Source organism: Neophocaena asiaeorientalis, unplaced genomic scaffold, assembly GCF_003031525.2.
Source record: "Neophocaena asiaeorientalis asiaeorientalis breed wild unplaced genomic scaffold, Neophocaena_asiaeorientalis_V1.1 scaffold607, whole genome shotgun sequence".
Taxonomy (NCBI): Eukaryota; Metazoa; Chordata; class Mammalia; order Artiodactyla; family Phocoenidae; genus Neophocaena; species Neophocaena asiaeorientalis.
The window spans coordinates 1,054,809-1,077,308 of NW_020173405.1; the positions used below are offsets into that span (position 1 = coordinate 1,054,809).

The 22,500-nt window shown below is 51.9% G+C and overlaps 2 protein-coding genes across 4 annotated transcripts in view; both read right to left on the reverse strand.

Moving 5' to 3' along the window:
- LAT2 (linker for activation of T cells family member 2) overlaps window positions 1–11,369 on the reverse strand; it is a 15,621-nt gene extending 4,252 nt beyond the window's left edge. For 2 of the 3 annotated variants that reach the window (XM_024747212.1, XM_024747211.1), the window contains exons 1-9: window positions 10,257–11,369; window positions 5,811–5,939; window positions 5,310–5,349; window positions 1,693–1,736; window positions 1,448–1,508; window positions 1,183–1,220; window positions 884–919; window positions 773–803; window positions 154–209 (exon numbers count right to left, since the gene is read on the reverse strand). In XM_024747212.1, the coding sequence (XP_024602980.1) occupies window positions 154–209; window positions 773–803; window positions 884–919; window positions 1,183–1,220; window positions 1,448–1,508; window positions 1,693–1,736; window positions 5,310–5,349; window positions 5,811–5,910 (406 nt within the window). In that variant the 5' untranslated portion in view covers window positions 5,911–5,939; window positions 10,257–11,369. Of the gene's footprint in view, window positions 1–153; window positions 210–772; window positions 804–883; window positions 920–1,182; window positions 1,221–1,447; window positions 1,509–1,692; window positions 1,737–5,309; window positions 5,350–5,810; window positions 5,940–10,256 lie in introns of those variants that run through there. The other variant, XM_024747213.1, reaches the window with a different exon arrangement.
- Window positions 11,370–18,556: 7,187 nt separating this feature from the next.
- Window positions 18,557–22,500, reverse strand: part of EIF4H (eukaryotic translation initiation factor 4H) — a 23,598-nt gene continuing 19,654 nt past the window's right edge. The window contains exons 7-8 of the mRNA XM_024747221.1: window positions 18,862–18,999; window positions 18,557–18,771 (exon numbers count right to left, since the gene is read on the reverse strand). Coding sequence (XP_024602989.1) covers window positions 18,557–18,771; window positions 18,862–18,999 — 353 coding nt within the window. The remainder of the gene's footprint in view (window positions 18,772–18,861; window positions 19,000–22,500) is intronic.

The following is a 22,500-nucleotide window of genomic DNA, read 5'->3' on the forward strand; positions in this document are numbered from 1 at the left end:
TACCCGCCCAGCCTCCTCCAGCCACCTGAACCCAGGCCTGGCCTCCTGCTTTACATCCTCCCGCCACCTCTGGCCCCGCCCTGGGGGTGTGACTTCTGAAGCTGCACTCCCAGGCCACCGCCTCCCTCTCCCCTTCATCGACCTTTGCCTCACCTTCCGGGGGCTTCTGGAACTGCCCACAATTGAAATAGTCCGTGGCGAAGGGGTGTCTGGCAAGAAAACATAGACACAGCACCAACTGCTGGGCAGGCCCATGGTCGGGCCGGGAGCTTCCTGAGCAGGCAGCAAGGCCAGGGCTGCTCCGGCCGTCACTGCCCCCAGAGCCTGCGGGGGGCCCTGCCAGGGTCTCCCCCGATCCTCCCACCCTGCTTCCCTGCAGCCCTGAGCTGCCCTGGCTCCAGCCACCTCACTGTGTGGCCTTATGCAAGTTACCTCCTGCCCTGGGCCTCAGTTTGCCCAACTGTGAGATGAGGAGACGTCCTGGGGGCCCTTCCTATCTGAGGGTCGGTGGAACTCGTCTCTGACCGGGTGGTACAGGATGAGGCCCCCCGACGGCCTCCCCAACCCCCAAACAGAGCAGGGCTCCTTCCTGTCCCTGTCCTCAGCCCCCCCAAAGCTACGGTCATCTGAGGGAAACACAGCTACGGAGAGCCTGCCTGGGCCAGCGGGTTCCAGGGCAGGAGGCCTTTCTCACGTAAGGAGGCTGCGGGCAGGGTGGGAAGGGTGGGCAGCGGGGCGAGGGGGTGGCCAGGGCCCGGAGAAGCCCACTCACATGTAGGATGCATCTGATCTGCGTCTACTTCCTGCAGGAGGAGGCGAGAATCAGGGCTGAGCGCGGGCTGTATGCCCCACTGCGGCCCCCTCCTCCATGAAGCCCACCTACCTTTGCTGAAGTTCTGGTACCTGGAGGATGAAGAATCTGGAAGAAAGGCCAGGCCTGTTGGGTTGGCTCAATGCTGGTTCCCCAGCCCCCGCCCCCTCCCAGCTGTGACCACGGAGGAAGAAGCCTAGGTGTTTCCAATCTTCAGGCCCTCACACCTGCTCTCCGTCCCCTCCCTCTGCTGGGCCAGCCCCGTCGGGCCTCCCAGCCCAGCTCACAGCGTCTCTCCTCTGGGAAGGCTTCCTGCTCAGTACCTGTCCCACCTCGCCCCTGCCCCCAACCCTGTGTCCCAGGGCACTCACCCTCGAGGCTGGGGGAGAACTGCAGCAGCTTGTCCTTCCTGCATGGGAGTGGGGCAGAGGCTGAGGAGGGGTTGGGAGAAGGCCCCGGGTTTCCTGGGGGTCTGGAGGCCACAGTCCCACAGCCCCCCGGTAGGGCCCTCAGAATCAGAACTGGGGCTCTGAGGTCCGAGGAAGCAGCAAGGTCTTGGCCTGGGCTCAGCCAGGTGGGGACCCTGGGGCCCACCTCATTGCCTCCCGTGGGGCTGGGATAGGGGCTCCTTCCTACCTTGCTGATGCCGCGTTGGAGGCCGTGTCCACCAGGGGCCCTGGCCAGGCCTCCCTGACCACTGCAAAGGTTGATGGGGTGTTGGCTGGGCCCCCCAGGCCAGCTGCCCAGCACAGGCCCCTCACCCCATCACCCCACTAGATCAGGCCTGGCCACAGCCTCAGAACAATGGGGACGAAAGGGACTTTGATGTGGATGCTCCCAATCCCGAGCCCAGCCCTGGACCCTTCTGTTTGGGGACTCACAGGTGTAGGTCCGGGCCACTGCAAAGTTCTGCTGATTCTCTTGCCTGGAAACACATGGAGCTGTGCTGAGCCAGGGCCTGGCCTCCCACAGCCCCAGGGACAGAGGGGCATGACAGACGGACAGGGAGGGACAGACCAGGGCGAGAGTGAGGAGGGGCTGCCAGCCCCCCGGGACTCAGATCCAGGGCTTCCTGATGCACCCCTTCTCTAGAGTGCTTCCCTGCCTGCCCACCGCGTGCCCACACTTCTCACATGGCCCTGCGCTGGAGCCAGCTGCCAGCCAGACATATGCCCCCACAGAGCCTCCCCAGGACCCCTGGAGATGCCCAGGAGAGTCTGTGGGGAGGGCTGGGGCAGCTGCTCAGGGACCTGGCAGTGACGTCAGCCAGGAGCAGCAAAGAGACTGCTCCCACCACCTGCCATCCCAGGAGTGTTTAACATTCCTAAGAGAGCACGGTCCTCTTAAGTTGTTCACACACGCCATTTACTCCCCAGTAACTGGTGAGGTAACTTCAAGGCTTAGCAGACACAGCCAGGTATCTAACCATCACCTTCTTCCTTTGAAACAGAACGCTGATTTTTATTTAGACAGCCATATACCCATCCAAAGGACTGTATTTCCCAGTAAACGGGACTACATCAAACTGCAGACCTGCTCAACAAAGGAAATCATCGACAAAACAAAAAGACAACGTACCGACTGGGAGAACGTATTTGCAAATGATATCTCCAATACGGGGTTAATACCCCTTATAATATAATATATAATTAACTCAACAACAAAAAAACAACCTGATTAAAAAATGGGCAGAGGAACTGAATAGACACTTTTCCAAAGAAGACATACAGATGGCCAACAGACACATGAAAAGCTGCTCACCATCACTAATTATGAGGGAAATAAATGCAAATCAGAACCGTGATGAAGTAACACCTCACACCTGTTAGAACGACTATTATCAAAAAGACAAGAAATAACAAGGGTTGGCGAGGAAGTGGAGAAAAGGAAACCCTTGGGCACTGTTGAGGGGAATGTAAATTGGTGCAGCCACTATAAACACAGTATAGAGATTCCTCAAAAAACTAAGAATAGAGCTACCATATGAGCCAGCAATCCCACTCCTGGGTATTTATCTAAAGAATACAAAATAACTAATTTGAAAAGATATATGCACCCGTATGTTCATTGCAGCACTATTTACAATAGTCAAGACATGAAAACAACCTAAGTGCCCATCAACAGATGAATGGATAAAGAGGATGTGGTATATATACACACTGGAATACGATTCAGCCATAAAAAAGATGAAACCTTGCCATTTGTGACAACATGGATGGACCTTGAGGGAATTATGCTAAGTAAAATAAGTCAAACAGAGAAAGAAAAATTCTGTATGATTTCATTCATATGTGGAATATAAAAAAGAAACAAACAAAAAAGCCCAAAATAAATGAACAAACCAAACAAAAACAAACACATAGATACAGAGAACAGAATAGCGGTTACCTGTGGTGACCAGGGGTGGGGAGAGCAAAATGGGTGAAGGGGATCAACTGCATGATGATAGATGGAAACTAAATTTTTGTTGGTGAGCTCGATGTAGGGTATACAGAAGTAGAAATATAATGTTGTACGCATGAAACTTATATAATGTTATAAACCAGTGTTACCTCAATTTTTAATAAAAGGCTATATTTCCCAGCCTCCCTTGCATTTATGTGTGACCATATAATTCTGGTTAATGACATGCAAAGCCAAGGTTGTTGGACTTTCAGGAAAACTCCTTTAAGGAGGCACTGCTAACTGGGATGCCCCATTTCTGTCCTTCTCCTTCATTCTTACTACTTACTGCCTGGAAGGCAGAGATGAGGGCTGGAGCTCTAGCCGCCACTTTGGACCATGAAATGCCCTTGGGAATGAAAGCCACTGCTAAGGATAGTGGATCAGATTAGCTAATCATTAAACCATTTTGGGTTCCTCCCCTGGACCAGAATGGTGACCTGCCCCAGCCTTCCAGCCTGGGGGGCTGGGGGTCAGAGTGATCTGATTTAGGAATGATGCCCTAAAACCACAGAAGAGAGTCAGGCATGGCTTCCCAGAGGAAATGAAGCAGGAGCTGGGCCTGGCACACACAGGCTGATAGGACTGAACCCAAGTGAGGTGGGGAGAGCCCAAGTCTCCCCTCCCACCTCCTCCCACTTAGGCCTAGTTTTCCCACCTCCCACGTGAGGAGGTTTAACTTGTGCCTCTGACTATCTTCAGTTCTAAGATTAATCAGGGGCCTGGAGTGGGCAGGGACTAAGGGAGGAGGGGAGAGGGAAGATACTGAGGAACTTGCCCTGGGGCAGGGGTGTGGGTGGGCACTAGGGGAGCCCAGCCCAGCCCTGGTGGAGGTTATGGGCTGGCGAGCCAGAGGACCAAGTGGCCCCAAAAGCCTTGGAAAGTCCAGCCCCGGCCCCAGGAGTGGGCATGGATGGGAAAATTCTATTTTCAAATCTCATTGTGGTTTTTCAGTTGCAAAAGGAAATGAGAGAGGGTGTGTGTGTGAGTTTGTATGTGAGTGCCTGCCCAGGCGTGCAAGCAAGTGCCATGAGTGTGAGAAGTGCACGCATGAGCGAGTGCTGGAGGAGCCTGTGGGTGCGAGTGGGCATGCAGGCCTGTGCACGTGTGTGCACGCAGGTCTCAGAGCCCTCCACCAGGCACTGTAAGGACACCACTGGCGACTGCCCTCCTGCCTCGAGTTGTTCTTGGGTCGCCCCCCGATCTGCAGCGCCCAGCACTGCTGACCCTCCCACGGCTCACAGAACGGCCAGCCTGTCCCCAAGGTGCCTGGAACTCCCTCCTGCCCAGGTCCTGCAACTCTGCCTGGGGTCAGTGGCCCCGTTTCATCTCACCCCCACTGCCCTGCTTCCAGCTCTCCCGTGGCTCCCTTTGGCCCTTAGGACAAAGGCCAAGGTCTCTCTCCACAGTCAAGACTCTTCTTCCTCCGCATTCAGCTGATCTCTCTCAAGACATGCTCACAGCGACCACCTCATCCCCAAGACAGTGTCCACCCCGGCCCGACATCGGCAAATGCCCACACCATTCCCTCTCTCTCTGGATGTCCCCTTTTGCCTTCTTTCTCTCTTAAAATCCCTCCCGCCTCCTCCAGGAGGCCTTCCCTGGTCCCCCAAGTTTCACACCCATATCCTCCCCTGAGGTCCTTTAGTGTTTTCCAGGGGAGACTCGGACACAGCGCCCGGTCTCTGTTCCCCTCACTGCCCCGGGAGGGTGGGATTCCTCTGTCGACCTCCAGCACCGGCACAGCACGCTCCCCAGGGCTGGGGTCACTGCGGGGATTTCTGGAGATGCTCCTGGGCTAGCAGGAGAGTGGCATCCCCTCCTCCCCTCCTGTGGCATCCCCAGCCCTCCCCGACCAGGCTGGGGCCGGGTCTGGACAGCCCCTGGGCACCCCCTCGCCCTCCCCTAACTGCTTAGAACCCACTAGAGCCCGGCACGGAGGAGGCGTGAGTGAGGGGTTAGGGGTGGGGTGTGGCGGTGCCCGAGGGGATGCCCACATGGACACCCATGCCCAGGGCACACAGCGTCACCGTGCTGGGGACACTGAGACACTCACAGGCTCCTCTGCTCATAGATTTTCTCGGACCTCTTTGCACCTGCAAGAACAGGACCAGATTAGCAAGCGTCCCGGGGCCAGGTGGGAACTGAGATCCGAGGCCCAACCATTGTGTCTGCCCTGTGCCCCGTGCAGGCCTCAGACCGGACGTGCGGGCTAAGCCACCGATCACTGGGGCCACCTGACACTGGCGGGGCTTGCTCACCATTTATTTAGGAACACGGAGTGTGGAGAAGGCGGACGCAGGCAGCCCAGCCCCCCTCCCCACGCTTGTCCAGCGCAGTCCATCGGCCCCAGACACATGCCCTTGACCCAGCAGAACCGAGGCCCCCAGTGAGCCAGACCCATTGTCTTCAGAGGAGAAACCCAGGCCCCTGGGGTTCACTTCTGCTTCCTGAGGCTTATCTGACTGCCCCTTCCGACTGCAGCCAGGTCTGGGCCTGAGTGGCTCGCTGGGTACACCGCACGCCCCTCCCTCGCACCTGTGACCCCAGCCTTTACCTGTGCGGGGGGAGCAGCGCACACACAGGCCGGCCGCCGCCCCCAGCAGCAGCAGCAGTAGGGCCGCCCCCGGCCACAGCAGCTCCGTGTCCGCGCTCATGTCCACTCCTGGCCACTCTTCCTGCAGGGCTGCAACGTGGGGGCACTGTGAGCTGGGGTGGAGGCTGCAGGGCCGCCCCCTCCAGGAACCCCAGGTTTCTGGCCCCCACTGTCCCCTGCCAACCCCACAGCGGAGCCCAGCATCACCTCCCCTGCCTGCTCTGGGACCAGGCAGGGACAGAACCAGCCCTGTTCCCCCATCTGACCCCCAACCTGCACCCCAGGCTCCCAGGGCCATCATCAACTCTTGGTTAAGTGCTGGAAGGTTCTGGAGACCCGCCAGACAGCACCACATGTATGTGCACACCCCCACACATGTCTTCACCTACCCCCCAACTGCCCTTTGAGGGGGAGGCTCGAGCCATTTCACAAACAGAAAAACAAAAGCCAGAGATCCCACAGCTGCTAAGGGGAAAAACAGGATTTGAACTCCAGCCTCCAGACCCTAACGCCGGCCCCGCCCACTGCATCCTGTTGCCTCCTGCCAGCCCAGCTTTATTCCCCAACCTCAGAGTCCACGGCCCCTTCTGCCTAGGAGCCCCTGGCAGCCCCCATCGACCCTTGGGTGGTTCTCCGCTCCCACCCATGGCCTCTGGGGAAGCTGGGGGTGGGATTTCCATTCCTAAAACACCCATCTGCCCAGATTCCTCCTGCCCTGGGTGACAGAAGGGGGGAGGTCAGGAAGGCTTCCTGGAGGAGGTGGGCCTGAGACCAGGAGGGGAAGAAGGGCGCCTGGGCAGATGGACCTTGGTGGCTGGTGGTGGGATGTGCTGGGAGGTGGGGCTAAAAGGCTGCTTCTTGGTCAGTGGCCGGTCCCAGCCTCGGGGCCCCGCTGTGACGGCCAGGCCTCAGCAAAGCCACAGGCACCCACACAGGGGGGCCTGGTGAGTACAGCCCTCTTGAGGGGCCCTCCAAGGAGAATCATTACAACTATAAAGAGACACAGCTCCCCCCCTTGCAAATGCCAGTGACAGAGCTGAGGGCAGCCGGGGGTCCTGAGGGGGCGGTGCCCCGTGGTGGGCACGTGGAGCCCACGCTACTGAGTGTCCCCTCGGTGAACACCTGCTCCTCCTGCCGCGGCCCACCTGGGAGGAGGCTTCTCCCTGCTTCCCAGCTGGGGAAAGCAAGGCCTGGGGAGACCTGAGCTCTGTGCTGTCCCCCTCCTGCTCTGGGCTCCCCAGAGGCCTGCACTGCACCCAGCCGTCCCCCTCGCCACTCTGAGCTTCCTGATTCCCTGTGGCAAAGATGACGAGGAATCTCCGTGCAGGGCTGAGCCCCAGTCAGGGGCCCGTCATGAAGAAGTCACCTCTCCTTCCCCCAAACTCCAAGTGAGTCAGCGGAAACGACCATTCCCAAACCTCATGACCCGGCGGCCTCCACACGAGGGGAGAGGATGACCTGATCACCCCAGGAGGTTGTCCGAGGGGATCTACGAGCCTGGGCACTGCCCTCCCAGGCCACATACCTTCCTCCCTCCCCCCCACCTCGTTCTGCCCCGGGGCTGCCTCCCTCCCGGGCCTCCAGCCAAGGCCCAAGTCCATCTTAGGCTGGTGAGGTTGGGAGCATCTGGCCTTGAAGCAGGGAAGCCTGCCTGTGCCTCGGGGTCTCTTGGCGTCAGTTTTCTCATCTGTAAGACTGGGATCGACCCAGGCCGTTCCTCAAAGAGTCGTTGGGAGGACAAGCACGTCCAGCCTGGATCACGGTTGGGGCTTCCGGAAGAGAAACTTGCTGAGGGTGTTATTTCCAGCTGGCTGGTCTGGACAGTTCCCTTGGGCTCCCACCCTTGACGTCTTTGTCCTTTGGTCAAGACAGAGACTCTTTCTGCCCCACAGGAGGTTTGGGCACAGACACATGGGAGGGTTGCACCCATGGGACAATGGTCCAGTACTGGCCACCGCCGGGGTCTGCTTAAGATCCCAGGTTCAAGTCCACACTCTCAGCTTGGCATTCAAGGCCCCGGGACCTGGGCTGCTGACCTCTGCTGCCCTCCCTCCCAGAGGACCCCGACCATCAGAAAGCCCTCTTGCTTCCTGGCCCTGCAGACGCTCGGGATGCCCCCAGCCCTGGTCCATCTCCACCGACCCAGCACTGGGTGAGGGAAGGGAGGGGAGCACGAGAACACAAATTCTGCCCCAGCTGCTGAATCCCAGTGTCACCGGCCTTCGGTCACCCCTCTGTTAAACGAGGGAAAGGATGACACTCAACACTCAGGTTGTCATCTGAGGCCCAGCATCGAGAGGATGCCTGTAAGGTGCTAGTGCCGGCCGGTGGGGCATGGTTGGCTGTGACCACTGTGACTCGCCATCATCACGGTCCCTGTGGGATGGGAAGAGACAGCCGCACCCTGTTGGGGCCAGAGCTGGCTGGACGGCCCGCACTGAGCAGTGTGGGTCAACCCTACCTGAAGCCCTCTCTGCCGGGTCCCCCAGACATGCAGGCCTGAGCGCCCCCCCTACTGCACCATGCAGGGCGTCGCGGTGGGACCCTGGGAGGGGCTGGGATCTGAAGGAGAGCAGCGCTGTTGCCCCAGCCCTTCGGTTGTCACAGACGCGGGTAGCATCACCTTGGAGATGCCAGCTCCTTTCTTCCAAGGGAGGAGAGGGAGGCCCAGAAAGGTGAGTATTCTGCCCAAGGTCACACAGCTGACCAGTCACAGAACCAAGATCTACACCCAGGGCTGGCTGACTCCAAGGCCTCCACATTTGCTTATATTACATTTTTAAGAATCACGCAATATTTTTTAAAAGAGAGGCTCATTTGAGAAAAACTCTGTGGCTGCCCCCCAGAATGAATCAATCTGTCCTCTCTCCTTGCTTTCCCAACCAGGCCTGAGAACAAGTGGGGCAGGGGAGGGCGGAGGGAGAGGAGCTGGGCCCCTGGCGCAGGCAGGCCCGGCAGCCCCAGGAGGGCCTCAAGGGGGCAGGGAGGGCTGAGTCGGGTGGGGAGGGGAGGGGAGGCCGCCACAGCCCGTGGCCTGCAGGCCAAAATAGCAGAAAGGGAAGTGGGCAGTTTTCATATGAACAAGTTTTGCAACAAGCCGACGGCGGAAAAGCTCTCAGGGCTGGGCTGAGCAACCCTCTGCACCCAGCCTCTCACCCTGAAAGGCCCTTGGCAACCCTCCTGCCCAGCCTCCCAGCCCTCCTCATGTAGTACATGGGGAAACTGAGGCCCACCAGGGCTGAAGGTCAGGCTGCAGGGGTACGGGTGGACCCAGAGGTCCCCGTCCGACCCCTGGAAAGGCTTATCTGCTGGGCTCTGCTCCGTTTTCCCAAATAACCTTGGCCTTCAGATGAGGCTGACCGAGAGGTCTCTAATGGAGGCTCTTATGCTCAGGCGGCCGGGGTAGGGGCCGGGGCAGCCCTTGTTCTGGGCACGGGTGGGAGATGGTGAAGGCCAGGGCCACCCGTAGGCAGAGCAGGGCGCCAAGAGCACCCCAGGTCATTTGTAGAGACGTGGATGCATCTGGAGACTGTCACACAGAGCGAAGTAAGTCAGAAAGAGAAAAACAAATATCGTATATTAACGCATATATGCAGAATCTAGAAAAATGGTACAGGTGAACCGGTCTGCAGGGTAGAAATAGAGACACAGATATAGAGAACAAACGTATGGACACCCGGGGGGAAAGCGGTGGTGGGATGAATTGGGAGATTGGGATTGACATGTATACACTGATGTGGATAAAATGGATAACTAATAAGAACCTGCGGTATAAAAAAATAAATAAAATTAAATTAAAAAAAAAAAACAAAGAGTACCCCAGGGCCTACAGTTTCTCAGCCCCCCAGCAGAGAGCTGGTGGCCAGCCTGGGGGCTGGGCGGGGTGGCCAGGACAGCTTCTTCCTCCAGGCCAGGGGCAGGACCTGGCTCTGCTTGTCTGTAGCATCTCTCCCATCCTCCCACAGCCCTGGGGCAGGGTCGTTACAGCCCCGTTCTACAGATGAAGAAACCAAGGCTCACGGGTCTGGGTCTGGGCCTGGGGAGCTGCTGTCCTCGACCCTCACTGGACTCTGGAAGTGATGGAACCCGCCCTGGGGGGCTTCCCAGGGCTGTGCAGGCTGGGCCGGGGAAGGCGGGGCGGGAGAGGGGCCAGAGCCCCAGAATCAGCTGCCCCTCTAGTGCCACAGGGTCTGGGGCGAGGGCTTGCTAGCTGGGGGCGCCAGGACAGGGCTGGGGCCGAGGGAGGGGGTGCCGGGCATCCCGGCTTCTTCCCAGCCCACCCGGCGGGCAGCCAAGCGCTCCTGCTGGGCCAGCAGGGCCACTCCCAACCCCGTGGGGTGTCGGGGGGACAACCTCAGGACCCCTGCCTTGGGGGCCAGGCTCCAGGCACCCCTGGAAAAGGCTTACCTGAGAGCGGGGGGCTCCTCACTGCGGCCACCTCATCCTGAGCCCACACACCTGCCTGATCCGATGTCAATGCCACAGACACTGGCAGGCAGGATGCAAGGCGGCGAGCTTCCTGTCAGCCACTGAATCATCCCTCATACATCCGCTGCTCTGCCGGACAGGCTCTGCTCTTAACAGACAGAGGCAGAGAGACAGACAGACAGAGACAGAGACAGAGAGACAGAGAGACACACACAAACAGGCACAGAGAGAAAAGAAAGACATGGACACACAAACACACACAAAATTCACACTAAATACACACACACAAACACATGTCTCACAAAGAGGAAGAGACACACGCTGCGGGACAGGGACAAAGGGAACGAAATGGGGGAGCGCACACAGACACGCACGGGCAGCGAGAGAGTAGGAAGACACGGAGAGACACACTGAAAACACACACACGCACATAGAAATACACGTCCACAATGAAAACACACACACACACAGATATACGTGCAGAGAGAGAATGAGAAACACAGACACACAGACACACACACACACACACACAACATGGGATGTGGGTGGATGGGCACAGACAGACATATATCAGGGCAGACATCACTAACGAATGGGCAGAGACAGATGGACAGACGAGTGGACAGTCCCTGGCAGCAGAGGAAGGGACCAAGCTGAAGGACAGAAGGAAGGACAACCATGACTCCTCTGCCAGGCCTGGGAGCCTCCGCACACCCATTTTCCAGATGAGGCTCACAGAGGCGTGGAGCCAGCCTTGGGCAGGGCGGCTAGAGCTCAGCCCCCACTCCCTCCACCTGCTGCCCTGGTGCCTGGGCCCTTCCCTCAGAGGTGAGGATGGCGCTAGAGAGATGGGTGCGCCGCACGCACGCAGCAAAAATGTTCCCCAGTGCCTCCCGTTACTGGCCACTAAATAACTTGCCCAAGGCCGCTGAACTCTTAGTGGCGCCCCACCCGCTAGAGACCAGGAAGTCCACAGGGGTCACCCCAACCCCCATCTGTCTGGCATCTCAGAGCCTGGGCTCCCCAGCTCTGGGCCCCTCTCTGCTGGGACAAGGTTTTTCTTTCAGCCCCAGTCCAGGGTCCACAGGCTTCCCAGACCCGGCCAGGCGACAGTGGAAGTGCCGCCAGGAAGCCCAGCGGCAACCAAAAGAGAAAGGCAAGGGCTGGGCGCCCGCTGCTGCCCCCCCGCGGGGGAGAAGGGTGGTGCAGGGACTGGAGCTTATGGGAGAGCCCGTGGGCCCTGAGCATCAGCAGCAATCCTCATCCCCGCAAGTGGTGGCACCAGGACTAAAGCCAACATCACGTGACTCCCAAGCCTGAGAATCACTGCTGCCTCCCTCATCCCACGTGGGGCAGTGCTACGTTTAAGTCCCACGGCAACTCTTGGAGGGAGACCTTACTTTTCTTATACAGGTGAGCTGACTGAGGCTCAGAGGCTAAGCTGGATTTGAACCCATACTCCAAAGCCTCCAAAGCCTGTCGTCTTTTCACCACCCTTGAGCGCAGGTGCTCTCTGGGACCGCCTGCCTGGCTTCTCCTCACCCACTGGGACAAGCCTGTGTTGGTTTCCATCCAATCCTGGACTATGTACCTGCCCAGGGTTTCCTGCCCGCAGAGACGGACAGAAGCTCCAACATGTCCAGTGGGAATGGCATTCTGTTCTACATGCTGGCTTCTGTCGCGGCCTAAGCGATGGCAGATGCTGGAGAAGTGACCGCCAAACACCGGCAAAGTCTCAGGGCCCATCTACAGTGGCACCTAGGAGCCCTCTTGCACCCTCTCTGAGCCCATTTTCCATCTATAAAAACAGGGGCCTGTTGGGTTTCCCTGGTGGTTGAGAATCTGCCTGCTAATGCAGGGGACACGGGTGCGAGCCCTGGTCTGGGAGGATCCCACATGCCGCGGAGCAACTATACCCATGAGCCACAACTACTGAGCCTGCGCATCTGGAGCCTGTGCTCCGCAACAAGAGAGGCCACGACAGTGAGAGGCCCGCGCACCGCGATAAAGAGTGGCCCCCGCTTGCCACAACTAGAGAAAGCCTGCGCACAGAAACGAAGACCCTACACAGCACAAAATAAATTAATTAAATAAATAAAGTTACTCAAAAAAACAAAAAACAGGGGCCTATCAACCTAAAGACCCTTTTTGGACTTGAGTGGAAGGAGGATCCTGCCCCCTTTTGGGCAATTCTCAAATTCCTCCAAGTTCTATTTCATTTATAGACCAGTTTTCCAAAAAAAAAACAAAACCCAAATTAGATATTTCGTGTCCGGTTGTGTAAACGCTAGTGCACTTGGGTTTTGTTTTGTGCTCGCAGCATGTGGAATCCTAGTTCCCTGACCAGGGATCAAACCTGCAACCCCTGCCTTGGAAGTGTGGAGTCTTAACCACTAGACCACAAGGGAAGTCCCGGGGTTTTTTTTTTTGTTTGTTTTTTTGTTTTCAATTCAATGGTTGCTGGTATATTACATTTTAAAAAGTTGTGACAAAGCATATATAACACAAAAGTTACCCCTTTAGCCACTTTTGTGGGCAGTTCAGCGGCACTAATTATTCACGTTGTACAACCATCAGCAGTCTATTTTCAAAGTTTCCATCACTCCAAACAGGGCTAATTGGCTTTTCAGCTCACAGCTGAGTGTCAGCTATGTACACGTTACAGAAGCAAGATATCTAGGTAGTAATGCAGTAGTTCTAAGAACTCAACAACTCCAAGGCTGAGAATATTCTGGCATCATACCTGCCTTAAAGGCTAGTGTGAAGTGAGGGATTTTCTTCAGAAAAATGCACCTTGAGAAGCGTACACAACATTCTAGAAGCCCCTGGAGCCTGTCTATAAAGCTGTCTGCCACCCTCAACTCTCAAGGTACAGACAAGCATCATTCCTGTCCCTCATCTCCAGCCATTTATGATTTATCTTTGGTCACGACCTCGCTACCCAACGGAACCTAGAATATCCTCCCAATTCTTCTGCCTCCCCTGACCTACGTGACTTTTTTGTCATCTATGTGTATTTCTAAAGTGACTTTTATATATAAAATTATGCTGCGTGGCTGTTACTTCTCTTGGGTACATATCTGGGAGGGGAACTGCTGGGCTAGAGTGTGGGAACATTCAATTTTCAGGTTAATGCTAATTTCAAATGAATTCCCACAGCAGCTGTACTCAAGTCTCATTTGTAACATGTTGAGAGACCCACAAACTTGCCAGCAACCGGTCTGTCAGGCTTCTTGCCACGTGGAGGGGTGTAAAAAAGTATTTTCTTTGTAGTCTTGACTTACAGCTCCTTGACTGCTAAAGAGGCTGACCATTGTGGGGCCGTATTTCCTCTCCTGTGAAATGCCTGTTCATGTGTTGCTTAGTTCCCTATTGTTCTTCTCTTACAGATCTGCAGGAAATCATCATATACCCTTCATGTATTTTTAGAATGTAATACCTCCGTTTTATCTATATTTTGATACATTACTTTAAAAAAATCTAGTGAGCATATTCTTAATTTCAAGAGTCTAATGCATGTGAGAGACTTCTACCAGTTCTGAGGAGTCTTGGTGCTATTTACAGAACCTCTGGGCTACCTGGAAAGCTTCTCTGATCTCCCTCCCTCCCAATCCCGTTTGGAAAGATAAGCTTCTAGGCCAGTCATTTTATTACCATTTACCTTGTCTCCCACAGTGAACGGAAGAACAGGTACAGGAAACAGATTTTTTCTAAGTGCCAGAACTGAAAACCAAAGAGCCTGCCGCTGCAAAGGAGTGCGCTTCTGTTTGTATATTTAATATTTTACAGTTAGAGTGTGGTTACAGATGGAGGAAGAGATTAGTAGGAGGCTATAATTAAGTACATAGCTTTTATTATTTTGGCTCATTTTCATGACAAAAAACTGCAAAAGGAAAACTCTCAGATACTAGATGTGTTTATAAGCCCGTGAACCTCTCCCAAGCGAGAAAGCAACTCAAACATCTCAGTGCTGTTAAAGACTGGCCAAGAAAATGCAAAAGACAGAGCAAAGCTCCTCACCAACAAGGGCAGATGTGGCCAGGCCCAGGCCAGCTGTTCCTGGAAAGAAGCACAAGGGGCCCAGCCTGCTGTCCACACAGCCTCCCTTCAGGGGGACCTTTTAGGATGGTTCACTACCCTACATGCCAAACTGTTTGGGGAGGGTGGGGAGAGCCAGGAGACAGCCATCTGTGACATGCGCCACAGACTTCCGGTACAGATGATCCTTCAGAAAGTTCAGGACGTGACCCATCTCCCTTCCCAATTTCCCTACAAAAACAGTGGGGAGAAATCCCACTGTGCAGACATCAAGCAGCAGCTGAACTGCAAACAGGCCACTGACCCCATCCTCCACGGGACCAAGTAGCCCCACAGACAGCACTGGGCCCCCTCAGGTCCTACTGAGGTGGTCATTCCAAAGAGTGAACCTTGTCGCGGTACCAGTGACCCCGCATGACCTCAACAGCCATTTGGAATTTGAGAAGAGGACTGAGAGGAAGCAAAAGTGTATCTGAAGCATAACTCGTGAAGAGAGATTATAATAAGGTTGTTAAAAATCAGGCACAGGCATCTCTAGAGGCCGCACTGCACCATCTCAAGACATAGCAAAGCAATGCTGTTGCTAACACATCTGAAGCCAGAGCGGCTTTAACAAACTCAAGTCAATCAGTTTTTCTTCTTCTAGACTCGATCTCTACCAAGTAACTTCCTTCACTGAGAAAACCAGGCTACCCCTAAGCAATCACGAATTGAAAGGGGATGCTAGGTAACAATGTCGACACCTTCCTTCCTCACCCGAACGTACGCCCCTCCTGACTACTTCCCCCTCTCTGCCTCGAGCTCACCAAGACCTCCCTGAAGAAACAAGACATTTGAGTCATGATGGGAAACCCAGGCTTCTGGAAGCCTGCTGTGGAAACCTGTCCTCTCCCGGGACCTGGAGAAACAATCTGGCTTTGGACAAAATGGACTCCGAGGAAAGAACATTCTTAGAAACCTGAACCCCTTATTAAAAGGGCCTCACTTGGCACTCCACTAAAATGTTTCTCTGAAACCAGTTCAAGAATAGCAGAGAGAATGTCAACTATCTGTCTAAACCTATCTCTGGAACACTCACATAGGTGGTACAAACTTTTATGAAAATGACCCTATTTATTTAGGTGCTTATTTGGAGAAAGACATACCTTCCCGTCTCAATTCAGTTACTTATGGATGAGACACAGGTACTAAAACACTGTGATGTCTTAATATTACGGAAGTATTACAGGCCAAGGGAAGAGGTGCTTGTGAGAAGCAACCACTGCATAGTAACAGCAACATCTGGGGGAGGCAGAAAGACAGCTGCAGTCACATTTCAATCGTAAGAAACCTCTGAATTACTGGGAGACATAGATGATCCTTCCAAGGGTCTGAACATTCCACAGGCCCTTTAGGACGGAATCCAAAGAACCTTTGGAAAAAAGGCTCATAGAGTTGGATTTCAAGCCTCTGGCCACCAGCCCCAGGAAAACAACCCTCCAGGAGACCAAGTTCCAACTCCTTAACTTTGGGCAGAGGGTTTCCAGCCTCAGGAATGCTCCCACTCTTTTAAGGAAACACCAGTCGGCATCAAGTCCTCTCCTCCAAGCCCTCGGCTGAGGAGCAGCTGCAGTAAACAGTCCCTCACGCACTTGGCCGGAACAGCACCCATCCTCCCCGCCTTGTTTCTCCAGATTAAGCTGCAGTCAGGCTCTGACCGCAAGGTAAGCAACTTCTGCACCCTCCCCACCAGCCTGGCCTCTCCCACACGTAGCTCAAAGCCCTGCCCCTTGCCCACTGGGTCATAAAGTCACTCAACTACACAGCAGTGCCTCCTCAAACACACAGCCTGCTTGCCATGAAGTAGCACCCATCGTGCACACGACGAGCACCTAGGATTTCTTCTCAAACAAGCAGCTGTTTTTAAAAGTTCCTTTACCCAACCAAAAACTATGACCACATCATGTAACATTTGTTAGAAAAATTAGTTTGGGGACTTCCCTGGTGGCACAGTGGCTAAGAATCCGCCTGCCAATGCAGGGGACATAGGTTCAAGCCCTGGTCTGGGAAGATCCCACATACTGCGGAGCAGCTAAGCCCGTGTGCCACAACTGCTGAGCCTGTGCTCTAGAGCCTGCGAGCCACAACTACCAAGCCCACATGCCGCAACTGCTGAAGCCCGCGCGCCTAGAGCCCGTGCTCCACAACAAGAGAAGCCACTGCAATGAAAAGCCCGCACACTGCAACAAAGAGTAGCCCCCGCTCGCCCCAACTAGAGAAAGCCCGTGCGCAGCAATGAAGACCCAACGCAGCCAAAAATAAATTTAAAAAAATCCCCCCCCCCCAAAAAAAAAGAGAAATTAGTTTTTGGGGGAAAAAAAAAAAACAGGAAGAAAGTTGGCATCCCATCTCTGATCATCACCAGCTTTTAAAATAATTTCACAAATCTTGTAACTTCCGAAAGCAAGACGCTTTGCTCACTCCGCAGTACATTCCACTAAATTTGGACACTACTTTCCAAATTTAAAATTAACTTCACAAGCAGCTAAAAAACAACTCAAAAATAAAGACAAGCATTAAATATTACGTAAGGTTTTCTTTTATTTAAAAGATCATTCACAAAATACCATATCCATAGATTTACTTTCTGTCATATAGCTGAATGTGTTAAGTGTTTGGAATTCCATTCTTACATTTAAAAGTCAACTGGATTGCCCAGAAGTTTAGATGAATTTGTTTTGTTCTTAATCTTTTCCACACTGAAGATGTAAGTAGGTCATCTGAAAGCATCAGGTTTGATTACAACCACATAATGCATGTCTTTCTTAAGGTAAGTATTGGTGTTACACAAATGGTTCTTATTCAGAAGCAAACATGACAGGTGGAAGGAAGGAAAGGAGGGAGAGTTCTGTAAATTGCTGAGACCTGGTGACAAAGACAAAGTAAGAGGAGCCGAGGATGGCAGCTAGTGAGGAGCTACTTTCTAAGCACACTGCGTGGGCCAGCCTGCCCCCGGCCCTCCAGTCATGCTGGTGAGGGTCTCTCTTTTCCGGGGCTCTAGCTGACCCTGAACTGCTCCCAACTGGATGAAGTGGGACTCGGGTGCTCAAGAATTTGTTCACACAGAGGTGTTCAAGCTCAAAAGCTGCCGCCTAGCCTGGGTGGGTGCTGAACACTGTATGTGGCAGTGAACGTCCTAAAGCTGAGAACTAGTGACCTCAAGCCACCTACCAGTTACCTGACAGCTCTGCATAGTCAAATTCTCAATTCATCAAGTGAAAGAGAGTAATTCTAGGCCCATTCTTTCACTCTAAAATTAAGGGATGGTGGGAAGCGCAGTATCTCACTATTACTTGTATCGGGGAACAGATAAACACAGGGAGTGATGCAGAACACACGACAACAGGGGTCTGAGAGGAAGCAGCGACCGCACTAGGAAGTGAGCCCAGCACCGCGCTACCACCTGCAGTGCCCAAAGCACCTCTGCAGCCAGCAGAAAGGAAACCAGACAGCAGTTCGCTACATCCAGCCACAGAGGAGCCTCTAAAACGGCCGGTGAAAGAAGGGAACCGGTTTGGACACGGTATTGAAAGAGCAATAATAAAGCATGCGAACGCAGCAGTGTATTCAATTCATCTCCTATGTGCACCCTGCCAGCAGTTCACATTATCCTTTTAGGTTTTGCTGTTTGAAATGTAAGCCTATTCTCCCATCTGGGGAGGGAGTAATGGAGTCAGGACTATCTATAAATAGTTACAGGAAGGAATTTGCAAAGATCAACAGATATTTTATCCTTGTTTTGAAAGCAACGTGTCCCAAATTCTGTACGTTGATAACAGCTGAATAAAAACAAGATGCTATCCAATTTGTGACTTGTTTTTTTTCTTGGAAGCCACAGCAATACAGAACTCAACATGCAGGTTGCTGAGAAAAATCAAAGGAAACGCCCAGTGTGGCTAAAGGAAAAACAGAAAAACAAAGGAGAGAAATGAAGCAGCATTTCAATATAAAGAACTCCCGCGTGGCAGCTGCCTCTGTCCCTCTAGAGAAACTCATGTGCTGGAAAGAAACAAGGAGCGAGAAGGAAAAAGGACAGAAGGAAAATAGGAAAGGAGTGGCAGGAAGGAAAAAAAGAAAAAAAAAAGCACAAAACAGGCACTAGGTAGATTCAGCAAAGCCAAGAATGTACTAAAAACCACTTGTTAACTGCTGACATGCACTCACAAGCTCTGTGTTTCCATTGTAAGAAAGGAGGACAAAGGTCAGGCGCAGGAATGGTAACTGCAGGACTGCCGGTCTGGGGGACAGCCAGGCTGTGGTCTCGCTCGAACCCCCCCCCCCCCAAAATCCTTGTGAACGACTTCCTCTCTGGGCCTGGCTCCCCCGAAGATAGCAGAGTTGGGGTTGGCTACTTGATTGAGGGGCGTTGCAACTGTTCGAGGTTTAAGCTGGAGCCGTGGTCTCTGTGCTCTTTCCTCTGGGGGAGGGAAACACAACATGGCTTACAAATGTGTCACGAAAAGACACCCTTCAGAGCTCCATTTACACGTTCACGTTATCGTCATACCTTCTGTTGGTTCTCTGAAATCCATATTGGGCCCTCGAAGGGGAGGGCCATCTCTGAAACGACTTCCCATTGGGGGGCCTGTTCGCCGGTCACCTGGGCGACTCCCTCCCCTGCCTCCTAAGAAGTCATCCCTGAAGCCTGAAGGAGGAAGATGATATTGAATTATCTTTTAAACTACTGTCTCAAAGCTGATAACATAGCTTGTGTGAATTAAGTTTAATTTTAAATTCTTTAGTTTGTCCAGCATCAAAAGTGCATACAAAATGAGTCCAAACGTGAATCTGTTGGGTAATTTCAATGCTAACAGACTTCTAAAATAAAAAAAGAATCTTAGGAGAGAAAAATAAAACGAGCTGTAAATTCTTAGCTTGCAGGAAAAGTCCATAATATTCTAATATGGCTTAACACAAAAATGCTCAAAGCACGTTTTATTGTTTTCTAATACAATCTATACAGTTATTAAAAAAGATAAACCTGAAATTTAGAAGTTATAATTTAGAACACAAAATCAAAAGGAAAAAGCTAGATATGAAGACAAAATAAAAATACAAAGTCACCTCTGGGTGACATTCCCCATTTTTCTGTTTCTGCTGCGATTCGGGTGTGGATCATTCTAAAAGCAAAGCACCTGTGTGTAAACAAAGCTGTGATCAGGCCCACTCCCTTCCCAGAGAGGGCGCCAGAGAGCAGGAACCGCAGACCCAACCCACACCTCCTCTGGCTGCAAAGGGTTCCCACACCCCATTCATTTGTGCACCGCTAAAATAATTACCAACAGAAGTAAACTGCATCTCATTTAGAATTAAAAAGTAAGTTGCAATTTGGACTTCCCTGGTGGCGCAGTAGTTAAGAATCCTCCTGCCAATGCAGGAGACACGGGTTCGAGCCCTGGTCCGGGAAGATCTCACATGCCGCGGAGCACCCAAGCCCATGCACCACAACTGAGCCTGAGCTCAAGAGCCCACGAGCCACAACTACTGAAGCCCGCGCGCCTAGAGCCTGTGCTCCGCAACAAGAGAAGCCACCGCAATGAGAAGCCCGCGCACTGCAACGAAGAGAAGCCCCTGCTCACCACAACTAGAGAAAACCCATGCGCAGCAACAAAGACCCAACGCAGCCAAAAATAAATAAATAAGTAAATTTATATTAAAAAAAGTTACAATTCTCATCAGTGTGAAGAATATCTCCTCAATGGACTTTAAGCACCTTAAGCCTTATTTGGTTTTGCATTTAACTGAAAGTCATAGGGGGAGGTTAAGATAATTAACCTTTTAACAGTATAACCAACTTAAGTTAACTTGCAGTAAAAATTTAAGCAATAAGACTATCATTAAACAAATGAGCTTGCCCCCTCCGTTTAAGCTCCTGAAGGTGACTATTTTTACTCACTCCAACGACAGTGCGATTGCTCAAAGCTTTGCAGGAACTTATCCTTGAAGAAGGATACTGAGCTTGAGAAATATTCTTCTACTTAATAGTTGATTCCCATTATTCATAGATCTCACGTTTGCAAACTTGTCTACTCACTAAAATGTATTTGTAACCCTGAAATCAATACTTGGGGCCTTTCGCTGTCATTCAGACATGCACAGAGCAGTGAAACGTCTGTCACCTGACACACACATTCCCAGCTGAGGTTGAATGAGCCAACACTCTGCCTTGTCTCAGCTCAAACAGTAAACAAGTGTCCTTTTCACAATCTATTTAGTGCCAGGCTTTCTGCTCTTTTGTGCTTTTTGTTAGTGATTTTGCTGTCAGAATAAAACAGCACCCAAACATCATGCTGAAGTGCTGTCTAGTGCTCCAAAGTGCAAGGCTGGGATGCGCCTTGTTAGAGAGCCTCACGCAGCCATGAGTTACAGGCTGCTGGCCGTGAGTTCACTGTTAATCCATCAACTACATATATTAAACAAGGTGTCTTTAAACACAAACACATAAAGCAAGGTTATGTATTGAATGGCTGACAAAAATATGACCAGAGGCTCACAGGAGCCTGTGTATTTCCTCTATGAGCGATGGCTCCGTATCCGCCAATTTGCTGTTTGCAGTGGTTTTAAAGAACTTAACTACTGTGAATATGGAGAATCAACTATCTGCAATGGTGGGGTTCTTTTGTTCGTTAAGGGTAGCAAGGAATTTTTAAATTGATCAAGTTATCTGAAACTCAGTTCAGAGACTAAATCGAACAATTTCAATTTTAACAAAACAAGTAATGAAAACAATTCTAAGAAGGTTTAGATCAACAGGAGCACTGCTTTGGGGGAAAACCCATTTTGGAAGCATATAATCAAGTATAAGTTTCTTTACAAAATCTTTTCTGTCAACCAGAGAGGATGCACCATTCATTAAACAAGCTTAATTAGTATTCAAACATTTAACCTGACATTTCCCCCAAACTAAACTGTGTGTACCTTTCCACACTGATTATGAAAGTAAAGTTACTTCCCTCTTAATGAGATTAATTTTTGCTACCAGTGTTTAGCATAAAACAAATCAGCTCACACCCACACTGACAAGGCACAAAAACACAACTGCTACTCTGTCCAGGTCCATGAGACAAAGTATAGTGGGGAAAAACCCCAAAACCCAGTGTACATTACCATCAAGTGACCACCTCATTTCAAAACTCTTATGATATGAGCGATGGGAAGATTACGAGGGGGGGAAAAAAACCAAGGTTTGACACTAACAATGATCTTTTCATCAAGTTTGATGACAGATTTCTAGGAGGCACACTATCCATGAAAACCTTCTGAGCTTTCTTTACGAAGTCTAGTTTAACACACGGCCTAGGGACTTCCCTGGCGGTCCAGTGGTTAAGACTCCGCGCTTCCACTGCAGGGGCCGCGGGTTCGATCCCTAGTGGGAAACTAAGATCCTGCATGCTGCATGGCACGGCCAAAAAAAAAAGATAAAAAAAAAATAAAAACACACTGCCTGTTTCTGGTTGACAGGGACTTTCTTATTTGTTTTCTTCTTTATATATTTTTTTTGTACTGCTTGAAAAAAATTTTTTTTTACAATGAAAGTATGTCATTTAAAAAAAGGCATAATTCTAAAGAGTAAAAATGGTCTACCTATACAAATAATGTATATAGGCCGCACCCCACCATGTGCGCACTGCTGGTTTTAGATTATCACCAGAACACTGTAGTTTACACTGGTTGGTGGCAAGGTAGCTTCTCTGGCTACGTTCACTATATGTCTTGCTTCAGAGTAAAAAAGCCCAAGCTAAGCCAGCAGGAGAAAGACATCAGTTCCTTTGGTAACCTCCAAAGCTGTGAGCTAACTGTGCTATTTCTACAGTACTAGGACATGCAAAACTGGCGGACTGGAGACCACCACTCATCAAGTCACTAACTACTACACCTGAGGTGGCTTTGAGATGACATCTGTTGCATTTTTCAATCAGAGACTAGCTTATACATAAAATTACAGGTTTACTGGATTATACTGTACTTTTATGAATAAGCTCATTTCTGATTGGCTATAGGACTTTTAGGAATTAAATTATTCAACAGATAATAAGCAGTAATCTGTTTAGCTAACGCAGTACTGGAATGAACTTTAAAAAAATTTCGACTCACAAGACCAGTTCCTCCCATACTTACCAGTTACTTTCCACTGATTTTTGTTTTG